Raw genomic sequence first — 16,517 nt, 5'->3', positions numbered from 1 at the left:
TACATCTGTATGATTCCATGTATATAAAATTCTAGACAATGAAAACTAATCTATAGTGACAGAAAACAATCTCTGATTACCTTAGATTGGGGATGCTGGAAAGGATGGACACAAGAAAACTTTTGGAGATTATGAAAATGTTTGATATCTTGATTATGGTGATAGATTCATGGGTGTATGCACACGTCAAAACTTGAAATAATGTGCAGTTTACTATATATAAATTATATATCAATAAAGTTGTAAAAGAAAGAAAAAAGAGTCTACGGCCATGCCACCCCGAACAAGCCCGATCCCGTCTGATCTCGGAAGCTAAGCGGGGTTGGGCCTGGTTAGTACTTGGATGGGAGACCACCTAGGAAGACCAGGTGCTGTAGGTGTAAAAAAATAAAAAATAAAAAAATAAGGGATTGTAAGCTGACAAGCTCCTCGCAATCTGTGAGGTCAACCAAGGGTTGCCTCGCCTAAAATAAAAAGAAAAAAGATAAAAGAGAGAAGGAAGGGAGGGAAGGAGGGAAGAAAGAAGAAAGGGAGGAAGGAACGAGGGCTGATACCACATTAATATGAATGAATTTCAAAATCATTGCGCTGAGGGGGAAAAGCCAGACATATAGTATATACTGTGTGACTCCATTTCTATACAATTCTAGAAAAAAGCAAACTAATCTCTAGTGACAGAAATCAGATCAGTGGTTGCCTAGAGTTGGGGATGGAGGAAGAAATGGACCATGAAGGGGTGAGAGGAAACTTCTGGGTGTGACAGGAATGTTCCATATCTTGATTGTAATGGTGGCATCACATATATATACACCTATCAAAACTCATGGAATTTTACACTTTACATGGATTCATTTATTAATGCAAATTATACTTACCTTAATAAAGTGAGTTTTAAAAGAAAAGAGAAAACAATTTTTTTTAAAAAAAGGTTTTTGTTTAACTCCTGGTGCCAGGAATCATTCAAGCTGAAAATAACAACACAACGTATGGGCTTAAGAGGTGTCTTTGCTAGAGAAAAATACTTAAATGGGCCTCTCTGCTATATAAGATACAACCCCAAATCCTAATCCTATATGGAGACTTTTGGGACAACTAGAAACTAACCTGCCGTGTAATAACATAAAAAATTTTGTTTTTACTAGGGTCAGAGTTAAAACTCCAGCTAATATTCAGTAGGTGTTATCGGCTTCATTCCCCTGGCTGGGGCTGGACCCAGGGGGCAGTTGTGGTCCTGGATTTTAAGAAGAGAGGACTGGATTAAGAAGACCCTCACCCAACCAGTAAAGCTGGTCCCTGGCATGTGGTGAGAAGCCAGGGGCTGAGGGGCAACAGGTGAGTAAAGAAACCGTGAGGTGGGGACATGACCAAGAATGAAGAGATCAAGTCATCTGCTTTAAGTTTCCCTTTTCAGAACTGTATTTTCTTCCTCCTCGACCTGTCACCCACAAGCCTCCAGTAAAGTTAGAGTAAATACTGCAATTTGATATTAACTTTGAGGACATTAATGGGGGCTGAGCCGAAGTAGAGTGATCTGTGGAGAGCCGTGGAAGCTTGGAGACATGATTAGAGTTGCTAGACATGACCATCAGGGAGACCCAGAGTGGTGATCCATGGCGATGGGTGACAAAAGCTAAGTAATAGTCTGGGGAAACATGTAAGTACTCCTCGAGGATTCTCAGGACTAAAGCTGGAGGGGAAGGGACTTCCTGCACTCACGTGGGGGGTGTGCGAAGCACACTCTGTATTATCCGGTGTTTAAAGGAATTGTGACCTCTTAAAAAGTGGTAGCTTGGGGACGTTTGGGGTATAAAGAGACTAATGACCACTATCACCCACCACTACCCAACTTTCCAAGTTATTCTGGAATATGGCATGGAAAAAGTATCCACAAGGCCAGGTTCATATCTTCTATCTCAGAAATTCAAACGAAACCTATAGCATATGACCAAACCCTAACTAGTAATTGCATTTGGCTGATTTGACGTCAGTTAATGACTGGACTTTGTACCCGAAAGAGAGTTAAAACTAAAGATAGTTGGGGGAAGATCATTTTCTGCTTGGGTTACCCAGCGAGAAGATCTAAAATGAAAGCCTTAGTTCACTGCACTCTTCTCGCCCTCCTTTTTGTACCCACAGGTAAGAAACATTTTAAAACGTTTAATTCTTTTAATTATGTTTTGTTGTCCTTGTGATACAATCAGCAGGCTTAAACTACTAATAATCCCTCAGCCCAACGGGTGGACTATTTTGTGGATGAAATTTCCTCTCCGAGCTGGCTCAAAGATAAGGTATTTCAGTCTGTGATGAAGGAAGATAGAGCAGTGGTAAAGAGGCCTCTGCACTAAGATCTGGGGTTCAGCAAACTGGAGATTTGTCCTGGAGAGTTCATGAGGCCTGGCAAGGATGACTTTGCAGGTTCTCGGTGCCTGGTGCCCTGTCGTAGCTTTCTCTTTGGTCCCCAGATGTCTTTTGGGCCCTAATGCAATGCAGGGACTTGGTTCAATCCCTGCATCTGGCATCAAGAGTCTTTTGCCCCCTGACACAAGGGAATTAAGGTTCACCCCCAGGCAAATCCCTTCATCCCTCTGAGTATTGGCAGGCTCTTCTATCAAATGTGTTGCTCACATCTATGTCACAGATACTATGAGGCACAGGGTAAGCCTTTGATAAGTGAGAATTGTAGCAGTTAAGATGCGTGGCTGGTGGACTATTTTTTGGCCCTATACTCAGGAAAGACTATTTAAGTCCTGCTCCATTCCAGGTAAAGAGTCAGATTCTGCCATCCGGGGTTCACAGACCCATGGAGGACTCTGGGAGCTACTTTGCAATTTTCTATAGCCAAGGGTTTAGAAACTGCTTCCTCACTAAAACTTTTTCTTTTAATATATTATTTAACCGATTGTCAGTGTCAGAGTTCAAAAGACAGTTAAGGACTCTAGAAAACTGATAACTGGATCACTAAGAGTTTACTACCTCCCATGTCCAGAGACTCCTAAGAGTTGAAAATAGGCAACTTTGATTATCACCATAGCTCTTAGGGCAAAGATGATCTCTATTCATCCTACTCTTTAAAAAGTTCATGTATCTAGAATTATTAATAGATCATTACACTAGAAAAATATTTTTGGAATTAAGTTTAATACACACTTAATGAGGTATTTTTATTTCATTATTCTTTAAACACATGCCTTCCCCTTCCCTCCTTCATACCCAACAACAGCCAAAATGCCATGTAATGGAAAATTGGGGACAATTTCCTGAAACTGTAAAAAGACAAAGGAGTCCATGTCCAGGTTGCAACAGTGCCACCTGGTGATATTTTCAATTTTCTTCACTGAGGACTACTCAGGAATATTAAACCCAGATTGACAGTTCTTCAAAGACAGGCATAAATAATACTACATCTTAATACATATTAAGATGACAGTTCTTCAAAGACAGGCATAAATAATACTACATTGACAGTTCTTCAAAGACAGGCATAAATAATACTACATCTTAATACATCTTTGTTATATTGTAAATAACATTTTCCAAATTTTATCTGTTTAATTTTTGATTTTATTTATTATGGGGTTTTTTTATGTCTTTGGAAGTGGCCATGTATTTTCATTTTTAACGTAGTCAACTATATGATAAGTTCTCACTTCATGTCGTCGATAGGTCCTGTGACTTCAATTAAATGAGATAAAATGAAACCAATTTTACCATAGGATAATTGATATAAACAAGAGTTAAGTTCCTACGTCTATCAATGTTATAGCAAAACAATGTTGAATGAAACGACATTATTTGAGGACCTGCTGTATTTATTTTTCAGAAAAGAATGAATTGGGTATTAATTACAACTGAAGCTTGAACAATACGGGTTTGATTTTTTTAAATCTAAGTATAACTGGACTCATGCAGTTCAAATCTGCATTGTTGGAGGGCCAACTGTAGTATTAAAAAATAATTGTTAACTGCCATTATATATTCAATATTCTGTCTTCTGAAACTTGATATCTCTGTTCCTCCAGCCACAGCTTCTAAAGATAGTAACATCATGGCTCAATCTGAGAACTCAACAGCAGCTTCTGCAAATAATAGTGCCACAATGACTACACCTATTTCTACTATAGTATCAGCAACTAATACTTCTAATATCACATCAAATCCAGTTACAAGTTCCAGTGTCATGTCTACAAAATATCAATCAACCGCAATTATACAAACGACAGTTATCACTGCCAACACTTCATCTTCAAGTAATGACTCATCCACAACTGTTCCTTCTGTAACAACACAAAGTAACGATGTATCGTCCTCCATCACAGTCACAATAAGTGATTCTCCAGGGACTGTTCCTTCAGTGACTTTCAGCAGTGTCTCTTCCTCAAAGACCAGCAACCCGAACCCTGATAACACAACAGGTAAGAGCGACTCCCTCAAAGACGCCTCACTAAGCAGTCATAGCATTGTGGAAAATGATAGGCAAGTATGTTTACTGGGGTAGGGAAGTGAGTAGGGAATATGAACCCTTGGAATTAAAAAATCTGAGTCACAAAGGCAGAGTAACGGTAGAGACTCTGAAAAATCACTTGCAGTTCTATTGTGTTCTTCTTTTCTTCATAATCATGCAACCTCAAGGTATTTGCCAGATGTGGAACATTTTTGTGAACTTGGACTTTGCAAAAGCTACTTCTCCAGCAGTCCTCTCTCCAGGAGGTTTTGGGAAATAGTTTCAGCTCCTCTGTGAAGGCCATATCCAATAAGCATCAACTCTTCAACCCTTCTGGTCTAGTTCCTTTACCTAAGGAAGGAGTCTGTTTCTACCCTGACTCCATATTAGATATTGTAAAAAAAATAGAACAAGTTATGATGGTGGCTGATCACAATTTTAAGTTTGAGCCAGTTTTTGGAATTTGAACCTGAGGGATAGAAAGCCAAACAACTTCAGTGACCAGGGCCATTGTTCAAAGGACAGCTGTTCTGGCAATATTGTCTAAGAGATAACAATCGACCATAAGTTAAAGTTGTTAAACCAACATTTGACTCATTTCTCTAAGCTTGGTCTAGAATAGGGGTCATCAAACTTTATCAATAAAGGCAAACTAGTAAATATTTTAGGTTTTGTGGGCCACGATAGAATTTCTCTTGCAACTACACCACTCTGGCATTTTAACATAAAAGCGGTCATAGCCAATATATAAATGAATGAACCCGGCTGTGTATCAATAAAACTTTATTTATAAAAACAGGAGATTGGCCAGATTTGGCTTATGAGCCATAGTTTGCCAACTCCTTGTCTAAGAGAATCTTCAAACCTAGGCTTGAAAGGTCTAGATAAACCTTGTCATCTTCAGATAGGGAAATGGGGGCCTACAAGGGCAGAAACTTGCCCAAGGTCAAAGAGCAAGTTGATTTTTCTCTACATTTAATCTTTTAGTTCTTTGATAGATCTTAAAACTGGATGATTAAGCAAATGGAGCCAGAGCCTGTATCTGAGACCTGGTTCTCAGTCTTTCATGTTTGAATGGGCCACCCTGAAGATTAGGCCGAGTGGGACACAGCTGCATAATTGGCTTTCTTGGAGTTAGGGAAAGGAGTTTTCTAAGGCATTTCTGCTTCTCCATTCTCTATGTTCTGGCCCTATCACTAACTAACTGTGGAGAATGGGACAAACCACTTTTCTCTGGGCCTCCTCTGTATTAAGATGTGACCGAACTAAGTAGCCACCAAGATCTTTCAGCTAGAACATCCTGTGACTTTATTCCTGACACACAGAACAAGCTGAGTTTGTCCTTTATTGCCAGAGAGAAAGCATTCCAGGAGTTATTTGTCTGGCAGATCCAAAGTGGTGCTGCACTTAGCTGCTTCTCTAGGATTTCCCAAGTCATCCTTACAATGTGACTGAGGCTTTTTTTTTTTTTACAAAAAGCTGTTTACTTCACTTAGAATGTCGGCTCACACCTTGTCAGAGGGGTGACCCTTACTGTTGTTTATGAGATACTACTTTTGTCTCATGTAGCATTTGTTTTTAACTCTGTAAAAGAAAAATTTTAAATAGACTTTATTTTTTAGAGCGGTTTTAGATTCACAGCAAAACTGAGAGGAATGTACAGAGTTCCCATATACCCCCGACACTACATACGCTACATACATGTAGGCTTAGTCGTTACCAGCATCCATCATCAGAGGGTACACTTGTTACTACCGATGAACCTACATTGACAGACGTATCGCAATCACCTCAATTTCCACAATCTGTGCTCTACCTATTCATCCTTCTCTCACACCTCCAACCGCTGGTGACCATGGGTGTTTTTACTGTCTCATAGTTTTGTCTCTTCCAGAATGTCATGTGTTTAAAATCATACAGTATGTAGCTTTTTCAGACAGGCTTTTTTCACTTAGTAATGTGCCTTTACATTCCTTCATATCTTTTTAACACTGAATAATATTTACTCTCTGGATGTACCACAGTGTTTATCCAGCCACCTATTGAAGGACATCTTAGTTGCTTCTAAGTTTTGGGAATTATGAATAAAACAGTTACAAATATCCCTGTGTAGGTTTTTGAGGGGACATAAGTTTTCAACTCCTTTGGGTAACACCAAAGAGTGCACTTGCTGGATCATATGGTGAGAGAGTATGTTTAGTTTTGTAAGAAATCCCCAAACTGTCTTCCAAAGTGGCTGTATCATCTTGTATTCCCACCAGCAATGTTGTTCCACATTCTCATCAGCACTATTTTATATTTTTTGATAAAAGTAAATTAGGCCCACGGTTATGGAGAAAGAACCTTAAACAAGGCACAAGTATATGCAGAAAAAACTAAATCTCCGTCCTATCCTGAATCCCTAGGACCCAGACTCCCAGTTCCCTTCCCTAGAGGACAGTTCTATTGCCAGGCTCTTGTGTCTCCCTCCAGAGAAAATCTATGCAAATATAAACATACACATTTGTGTGTCTGTGTGTATCCCCCTCTTTTTTTAATCACAAAAGAGAGCATGTTATACATGTTGTACCTTATATGTAGATTTTTTAAAAAAGTCTATTTCTACCTACAGCTCTAAAGGTTGTCAGATACTTAAGTTATTCAGAAATCAAAGCTCAGAATCATTTCACCTGACAAAGATGAAAAATGGCCACCCATAATCATCATTTGGCCACTGACCTGACTTTCTTCCTTGGATCCCATCAGATCCTGGAGATAGGAAATGTGCTGCACCTTGCCTGGTCTCAGCCAGTGGTGTGGGAACCATTATTATTTTCACTATTTATTCAAGTCATCCACTTAGGAAGCCAGAGAGTGGAGTGTCTTTTCATCAGTTTCTCTTAGAATTTTCACTGAGTTAAGCTATATTCTCCCCTTAACATTCCTTTTCTTTCTTTGTGGATCTATATACCATGTGCGCTAACTAGATAACTTCTAGTTTCTTTTTGGAGCTACTTGCCTGTTCCTCCCTATAAGACAGTTATTTATACCTTCCTAAAAATATGGTGCTTTCTCTAAAATGATTTCAGGGAATCCTATCTAGTGTCAGAGGATGAGACATCAAGGTTCTGGAGGGGCCTTAAGGCCCAAAGATTCCTGACTCCTTGGAATGAGAAGACTGCACAGAGCAGACTCTTGCCCACCAACCTCTGACCCTTACTGTCGACAAGCACTTGGTTCCAGAATTTCAGCAACAACCTTCCTAGATACATAAGAAACTATGTATTTGTTTCTAGCTCTTCTAAGCGTATGCCCTGGAGTAACACAACCAAGGAATAGAAAGTGCCCAGGAGGGAGGCATGAAAATTTTTAAAGTATGTTTCTGGGTGTTGTTTGTTGCTCTGTGGATTTTTCATCTTTTTCTACTCTATTTTAGTTTGCGAAGAAGATTCCTGTAGTGGTGGTGCCTCATGTGTTAGTCTGAATAATACATCTTTTTGCCTGTGCGTAGATGGGTATTACTATAATTCTTCAAAATGCAATAAAGGTGAGTTATAAAGGATGAACTGTGCAGAGCTGCATTTAATACCTAAAGTGGAATAGAAAGAAAAATGGCAAAAAGAGTTTCTGTAATACTAGAGGTAGAAGAAAATTTGGAGGCAACAAAGGCCAGCAATGTAGAAGAATGGCTCCTGCCTCTGTCTCTGTAGAACCAAGTGTGAGAGGAAATGGACCAAGTCAGATTCCTGAGGTAGTCCATGAGGTCCGGAAGTGGGTGTGTCTCTTCACTTTATCTGTTAAAGGGAACAGTGCCATGAGGACAAAATGAGAACAATAGGTGGTGAGAGACCTGAAAAAGTACAAAGACTGCATAAATATATAGAAGTGCTGTTACATGGGGACATGGACAGGGAATAAAGTGATATGCCTAAGACCACAAGGTCAGACAAGCCTGGGAGCCTGGTATTCTGACATTGGTTCAGTTCTCTGTCATAGGATTTGCTTGCTCCATATCAGCAAACCCCATTTTTGGAGACTTAAGAGACTCTCATCTTTAGAAATGGACTTTTGGAGCAAATTGCCATAAACTTAACATTACACTTTTTTTACTTAAATCACCTGGATGCTTTAAAGGTCCAAGGCTGTTTCCTGTGTTTTAAGTTATTACTTGTTTCGTGAATGAGAAGTACACCCCTTTGCCAGAGCAGATCAATTGTATAGAAAACAAATGCATAGTGTTGGCCACAGAGATTAGAGATATTTCAAAGCCAAAAGGATGTTCTTATTTTTATCACTAATAACCTCATATCTGAAGATCCACTCTAAGGAAATGACCCAAATATAGAAAGGCTTGAGCATGAAGATGTTCATTATAACCTTTTTTCCCCTTTTAAAAATAATTAAACAAAATTATTGTGCTATAAACAACAACAAAAAAAGACTATATATCAATGAAGGGCACATATATTTCATAGACTACTATACAACTTTTTAAAATGATAGTTATGAAGACCAAGTAATGATTTGAAAAAAATGCTTATTATGTAATAATAAGTAAAGAAGATTCATGATCTAAACTGGAGTTATAATGAAATAAATCATACATAAAGAAAAGGAACTGGGAGAAATATAGGTTTCCCCTGCTATCAGAAAGTAGGGCATTCCTAAGAAACCTTTTGTAAGCTGAAAAGGTGTAAAGCGAAGAAACAATTACCTTAGGACACACTTTGCTAACAGATGCACAAAATAAATCTAGATACAGCACAGATGTTCACAGATGCAGTTCAAAGCATTGACAGCTCGATGCTGAGATGCCAAGTGTAGTTCCCAGGGAAGGAGCTGGCGGAGTACGTGTTGCCTCTATAACAGCTCGCCACAAAACAAACGTTGGACACTATTTTTGATTTTTGCCTTTTTTCATAACGGCAAAAATCCCCTTTAAGTTTCTTTTAGTTATAGAAAACAGGTACTAATGTAGGTCTTTAGTAAAAGCGAAGTGGTGTAAAGCAAACTTTTGAAAAATGGGGTTACCTTGTACCAAAGTGAAAATGGTTGTGTTAGTTTGGGTGGGATTTGGGTTAACATTTTTCATATTTCCAGGCTTCCTGTGGTATTATCATACAGTGTTTAGAATTTTTTAAAAGTATGTTTTAAGCAAAATGAAAATGACCCTCTTTACATTAAATATTACAGAAAGATTCTGCTTAAATTTCAGGAAAGCTATTCCCTGGAACAATTACACTAAGTGTAACAGAAATATCTGGCTTGCAAGATGGACATTCTATAGCCTATGAAAAATTATATCTAAAAGTTACTACGTTTGTAAGTATTTCCCCACCTTCCTTCCTGTATAAGTGTCCTTCATTCTAGCACTGAGTTGCAGAGCATAGCACTGATATTCAGGTGGTCCACACTGGTACAGCTGTTCCAGTTGTTCAAATAGTGAAAGACACCCTTACTGATTGGCAAACAGCAGCTGTCCTGAGCCCTCTTTGTGCCACTCTCCACAGAGGCCCAGGCTCCTACTCCAGGACCCTTGGGTCTCCCTATAATCCTGCATCTAAGTACCACCTGGTCCAGCAGAGGGCTTTAGAAGCTTGCTCCAGCCATGCTATTCTTGTTACATAAGCTATTAGAATATTTTTAAATGGACCAGTAAATACAATGATGTTTTTAAATGAATTATTTCCATAGAATTGAAGAGAAAAAAAATTAAAGATTTTTTTATTTTATTTTTACATTCCAATTTGAATACATTTCTGTACAAATATGACTCTTTTCGGTGCCTAGGAGAGGACCTCCAGAGGAATTAGCATCTGCTACTTTTTTTTTCCATTGTCAAAAATGTCAAAATGAACAATAACTTTATTTCATTTTGATTATTGTGAGTGGGTGCGTCCACATGAGACTTGCATTCTAGAACCACAGATGTTAGACCTGGAAGGACTTGCAAAGGACACCGATCCAAAGTTTCTCAAAGTTGAATGGGAATCTAAGAACTAAAGTCTTATTCTACAACAATGTCTTTCAATTCAGAATTATGTCATTACAAAGGAGTTTTGTTATTAGAATTGGTAAACTGTAAAAAATGATTATCTAAATGATTTTACAGATTATACAGAGAGAACTAGTGCTCATGTATGCCAGGGCTTGCCCTGGCCCCATTGTCATACCACCTGTGCACGATGGGCCAGCTGGCCATGACTTCTCCTCTCATCTTGGATTTGCTATTTCCTATTTGCCAGTTTCGATGATCATCAGTACATCAAAGAAAGCAACATCAATGTGTTGCTATTTCCAGGGAGGCCCTTGTTTGTCTTGTGTGGCTTTACTGACAACTGGCCACTGTGGCCACTATATTTCCCAAACTAGCTTTGGGTGTGAGTGTCCAAAACCCTCTCTCACCACAGGCCTGTGCCCTGATCTTCAGAGACCAGTTTAGAGACTTGATCTTAGTCAACCCACCTCCACCTCACCCTTCTAGAAGTCTCAGCTTTATCTCTGGCCACTTCTCTACAAGTATCTAGAGTTGTCTCTGCTCCTAGAACACAACTCAAGACTAAGATCCACCTGTTTGGGAGTGTCTTCCAATTCACAAACTCATGTATCATATACTCCATCTTATTTTATATATACTATAGCCCTACATGGTAGGAATTACTGCTATCTCAAGTTTTCCAATGAGAAAAGTGAGATTCAAAGAAAAATTATGCAACTTATGGAAAAGAGTTCCTTTGAATTTCCACAGTAGATCATATCACTCTATGGCACTTACATGTCTCAATCTTGTGGTGTGGTCCCCTATTTGATCATGGGGCTGGGCCTGCCCATCTTTGTAATCTCTTAGTCCCCTAAGATAATTCCTTAGGCAATTAAAGAAGTGTTCCTTGGGTAAATTGATGCATGCATGAAGCACGCATATAGATAAGTCTAACAAATATGCCAAACTTTCCTGTGACTTTGAAAAGACAAACTTAATAATTTAGTCACCTTAATTTTTAAGAGTATGATCATCGATTTGGCTAAGTGTTTGAGGTTTCCATCTTTTTCTTAAGATAACCCTAACTTACAGCAAAATATTACTATTTTACAGCAAAAATGTACTGAAAGGCGTTAGAGAGCATGTCAAGAATAAATAATTTGCTGTGATGAACCATGTATATTTACATAGAAATTTAGAAATGTATTTATGTTAAAACTTAGATATAGTATCACTTTTTCCCCCCTCTTTGTAGTTGTTATTAAATCTATTCTTCTCCTCCACAGTTTAAAGATGCATTTGTCAATACTGATTATGGACAGACTGTAATTAATAAAGTAAGGTAAGTTTGCTATGGACCAATGGAGTACTTGGGAGGCAGGTGTGCATTTCTCTAACTTCTGGTCTTCTCTTGACTTCCCCATGCTGCACTAAGGCCCTCTAGTGGGAAGTCACAAGTCAAGAAGAGGTGGTCAATCTGTCACATTGACAGTGACCTGGATGGGCAAAGTGTAGTTTGGGGACATCAAGATGCTGTCTGTGATTGGCTATTCAGCAATTTGCACACATGGTCCAGTGCATCACCTGGATCAGTTCGTTTGGTTCAATCCCTTGGCTACAAACCACACTTGGCCAATCCTGGGAATGTGCATTCCAGTGGCCTAGGAGGAGAATGAGTGGCTCACAGTCATCTCTTCTCTCATACGGGGAGAGTAAGGGAGATAAGCACACCCAAATCTCATACCTGGCTTCTGAAGGGCCAGTAGTGAGCTCTTTCTGCAGTGAGAACAAGCATTTATTGAGCATATCAATATACAGTAACCAATGTCGTTGCTAGTCAGGGATCCAAACAGGCAAAGAATTCTCAAGAAAGCGATTCCATTTCAGCCTTCTCTGAAGCCTATTAACACACAAGTGCTGCACCTGAGGAAAGAATACTCTAGGATGAAGTTAAGCAGAAAAAGGAGCCCTAATATATTCATATTTTATGGTTTTACTATTGTTAACTATCTTTATAAACTTTGTCAAATTCTTTGTGGAATAAGATACAATGTATATTTCTACATATAAATTCACAGAAGGCCTCCTGAAAATGGTGAGTTTTGAGTTTGGTAGTGAATGAAAGGCAAATATGATTGGCAGCCGGGTGACCAGCATGCAGTCTAATGGGAGGCGTAGTGCCCACGTGGCGAGGGAGAGGCAGTGGGCAGAGAGGCTGGGCCCCAGTGTAGAGGCTCTAAAGCTGGACATTCACAGCAGACAGTTGCTGGAGGGCTAGGCGTTGTTTCAGGGCATTCAGTTCAGTTTAGTGGACAACAAGGAGTGTATGCATTGGGTATGACTGGATAAAACAAGAAAAGTGAGGTGTGATGGCCTCAGCCAAAGCTGTACTTCAGTCCTGGCCTTGACACTTCCTTCCTGCATGAATGGGCAGGAGTTTTAACCTCTCTGCACTTTTATTACCTCATCTGTATACCTGGGATAATCTGATCAACTTTCCTGGAACCTTGTGAGGAATAAATGAGATAACATTAGAAAGATCCCATGCACAAAATGCCTGGCACATAGATGATTTCAACATGTGTTAATTCCCTTCTGTTTCCCTTCCAGAATATGAGACTCCGTAAGTGTGATGGAGAGCTGGTCCCATAAGTTCACTTAGGAGGGTCCCTGAAACCTGGCACTTCTTTTGTTCTTACGGAGTCACTAGAAGGGGGTTAGGGGTGTTTGGAGACAATCTTTTACCTGTGAGCTCAGTGTCCCGGTGAGGGACTACTTCCTCCATGGATGCCGTGGCAGTGAATGGGCCTTAGTCTTACCTAGGAAGACATTTCTTAGGCTCCAGTCCAGTGTGCTCTCCTTTGAATCCCCAAGATCTTTATCTGTTGTACAAATGTTGGAATTGGAAGGATACTCAGAATATCTCTAACTCTCAAATCTCTCTTTGAACAGAGTCAGAAACTCAGGTTTAGGAAAGCTGTGACTGGTCTTGGGCCACAAAAGATGGTGACAATCTTGGGTCTAGACCTCACGTCTCTTAACTCCAACTCTAGTGCTCTAGTCATTTAAACAACACCTTTTTGTATCACTTAAGTACACAGTGGCTCTCTTAATTCATGAGTACAATGTCTGGCCTCCTAAATTGCCATGTAAGCTAATAGAGTCTTTGAGTAAGTGAACCGTGGATTTGTTTCCTAGCCTCACTACAAAGTTATACTGTAGATTTCTGCTCATTTTTTAACTGATAAAGAATCACTTGTGTCAAGGACCCCTTTTTCATTGCCTTCTATCTTCTTTGTCATCTCCAAATCCTATCAGGAATGAATTACGGGAGACAATTTAAAATGAGAATTCTGAAGCCACTTTTTTTTTTGGACTCCCTTTTGAGGTGACTGTTCCTAGGAACAGAATTTGGTTAATGTTTTGGATTATCTTGATTGTTCTGAAGAACCAACCTGGCTGTAAACATTTCCTAAATAGGTTGGTTATGTTTTCAGGCTTATGTATTTATTCTAATGTCAAAATGGAGTAGAGGAAAAAGAAAAAAAACTGGACAGGAAAAATATATCCTGAATCTTCAAAACACACAGCCACAAATCAGACAGGGATGGGAGTTTTTAAAAGTCTTTTTATTTCATTCTCCATGGTCGTATCACTTGATTCCTTTTGGGCAGTGAAAGAATTAGAACTTGGCTCAGTTGTTCTTAGGGCTCCAAACTGCAATGCTGATTAGAGAGAGAGAGAGAGACTCATACAGACATTCAATATTTGGTGATATGATTCGATATCATATGCTCATGTTCCCCACTGCCCTCATCTCTCTTTAGCTCAGTTTTCCTCTGAGTCATGTGTGCCTAGGCCTGATTGTGTACCCACTTTGCCTATTGATTTCCTGGCCATTTCTGGGTGTGACCCAAACTCTGCATGGTTGTCTGCTGTTCTCTCTGTGCCCAGGGAGGAACGCATGCCCCTTTGTCTCTCTCAAAATACAAGTCTGAGATTTAACAGCTCAGCAAGACACTTACTCCTTATTTTCTGCAGAAAGTGACAACTTACTACTTCAGATGTTACTTGTTCTATTTCTGGTTAATTCCAGGCTCCTAAGTCATTTTAGATCCTCAAAATGATCATCCAAAATTTTTCTAAGTATCCTCCAACGGGGCATTGTTTTATCCATAGATTTCCTCTGAATACACATCGAATAAAGATCTCCAGGCCTATAAATTGCCATCTTGTTGCAACCCCAGGCCTCCACATTTGGGCCCCAGTTGTGGATATAGGACTGTGGTTCAAGACCAGAACTGGGAGATTTGGGAGTCAGGGAGGTTTAAAGTTCAATTTGTTGATGCTTCAGTTCAATTAATCAAGAGATGGATTCATTTCATTTTTAGAATATCACCTTCAGCAAGATCTGAATTTCGTGCCGGTCAGGAGGATGTTGCTGTAACAGTAGTAAACCTTTTTTCAGAAACTACTAAAGAAGATGAGACAAGTGTAACTGCTATAATTGACAATGCAGTTAAAGGCAATTCTGATGGCATTGCAAAATATGATGGTAAGTATTAAATAATTTTATTCCAAGTTTACCTGAAGACCTACCCACTTTTTTATAAACTTTTCCATTGTAGGTGAGAAGGGGGAAGAAGAACTGGATAACTTGAGTCTGCAGATGTCTCCAAATTTCCTTTTAACCAGTCTATTCTTCCTCCCTTTCTTCTCTCACGTGGCTTTGACTCTTTTCCAACCATCTCCCAAGTTGGCAAACTGACCAGTTTGTTTTCCTTTTGGAAGATAGTCCTGGAAACAAGGCAAAACAAGGGGGCTTTATACCAAGTTACAGCTTTCCAAATGATTAGAGAAAGTTTTACTTATATACTGTTTCCCCTTTAGGCTGACACACAAACCTGCAGCATAGCTGTGACAACTCACTTTTGCTGTGTTGCGAACCATTCCACAACTTGGTGACTTAAAACAACAACCATTCATTTAATACAATGCCATCATTCCATGGGTCAGAATTTGGGCTGGGCTCAGCTGGGCAGTTCTGCTTATCTAGGCCAGGCTTGGCTGATCTCTGCTGAACTCACTTAAGCAATTGCTGTTAGCTGCTAGGTAGGTCAGCTGAGGGTTGACTGATCTAAGATGGTGCAACTGGATGGTTTTTCTCTTCTCCATATAGTCTTTCATCCTCTTGGAGGCTAGTTCTAAAGGGTTTCAAGAGCAGTAAGAGGGTAAGTTTCAATGCACAGGTATTTCTCAGGTCTCTGCTTACATCATGTTTACAACTGTCCTGATGGCCAAAGCAATTCACAAGCACAAGGTGGCAGGCGCTACCAAAGGGCCTGGATACAAGAAAGCATGAATAAATTGACACTATTACTTCAATCAACCCATTACAGCAGTCATCAAAACTTCCTCATGTCAGAGACATCTGTTAGGGCCAGGCCTGGTAGAAGATTTGTGCAACTGGTTCTCAGTCCAGGTCGCCAAATCCAAAGGCCTCTGTTAAGGCACAATTAATTTGACTTTTCTGTAGCATCTGACTCTGGCACGCTTCCCTTCAGAAAGTCCTCTTCTCCCTGGGACTCTACCCGCCACTCTCCTAATCCCCTTTCTGCCTCCCTCATTCTTTTTTTTTGATCATCTAAGATTCCTTCTTTAGTCTCAGATGTTTGCTTTTTAATCATTGTAACCTCCTTGGCCTAGTGTGCAAAGCTTATTTCTCTTTCTGAAAATATAAACAAATCTTGCTCATTCAGTTTTTCAGCACCTATTCTCTTTCTTCAAGATTTCACAAAGATCCTCACTATTCTCTCAAGACCTGGATTGTAAATGCTCTACGAGAAAATGCTTAAAATTCTATCAGAAAAGACGGGGGCTCCTTTATACTGTTCCCTCTCCTTAGGCTGCAGTCTCTTTAGCAATGTTCATTCAACTCTTTTCTATCTAAGTATTATTTTGGCAGGAGAGACTGAAGAAGAATAGTTACGGAGCTATTCTGTCTTTCTCATGTTATCCGTCAACATTACACCAACCAGGCCTGGCCTTTGCATGAGCCCCTGTAGCACAGAAACACACACACACACACAGAGAGACACAGACACACTGACACACAGA

General features: G+C 39.6%; 1 protein-coding gene and 1 non-coding gene across 2 annotated transcripts in view; both read left to right on the top strand.

Annotated features, from left to right (window-relative positions):
* The first annotated feature begins 261 nt into the window (after window positions 1-261).
* Window positions 262-380, top strand: LOC120586890 (5S ribosomal RNA). Its single transcript, XR_005648826.1, has one exon. It is a non-coding gene; the product is annotated as a 5S ribosomal RNA (ribosomal RNA).
* A 1,598-nt stretch (window positions 381-1,978) lies between these two features.
* The window catches only part of MUC13 (mucin 13, cell surface associated), a 25,229-nt gene continuing 10,690 nt past the window's right edge, over window positions 1,979-16,517 (top strand). The window contains exons 1-6 of the mRNA XM_039843239.1: window positions 1,979-2,136; window positions 4,020-4,412; window positions 7,857-7,967; window positions 9,636-9,742; window positions 11,687-11,742; window positions 14,792-14,955. Of these exons, the coding sequence (XP_039699173.1) occupies window positions 1,992-2,136; window positions 4,020-4,412; window positions 7,857-7,967; window positions 9,636-9,742; window positions 11,687-11,742; window positions 14,792-14,955 (976 nt within the window). The 5' untranslated portion in view covers window positions 1,979-1,991. The remainder of the gene's footprint in view (window positions 2,137-4,019; window positions 4,413-7,856; window positions 7,968-9,635; window positions 9,743-11,686; window positions 11,743-14,791; window positions 14,956-16,517) is intronic.

This window comes from Pteropus medius, unplaced genomic scaffold (genome assembly GCF_902729225.1).
Source record: "Pteropus medius unplaced genomic scaffold, Ma_sr-lr_union100, whole genome shotgun sequence".
Classification (NCBI taxonomy): domain Eukaryota; kingdom Metazoa; phylum Chordata; class Mammalia; order Chiroptera; family Pteropodidae; genus Pteropus; species Pteropus medius.
Note: the sequence above shows the minus strand (reverse complement) of the source record. Positions and strands in the feature narration are given on the sequence as shown.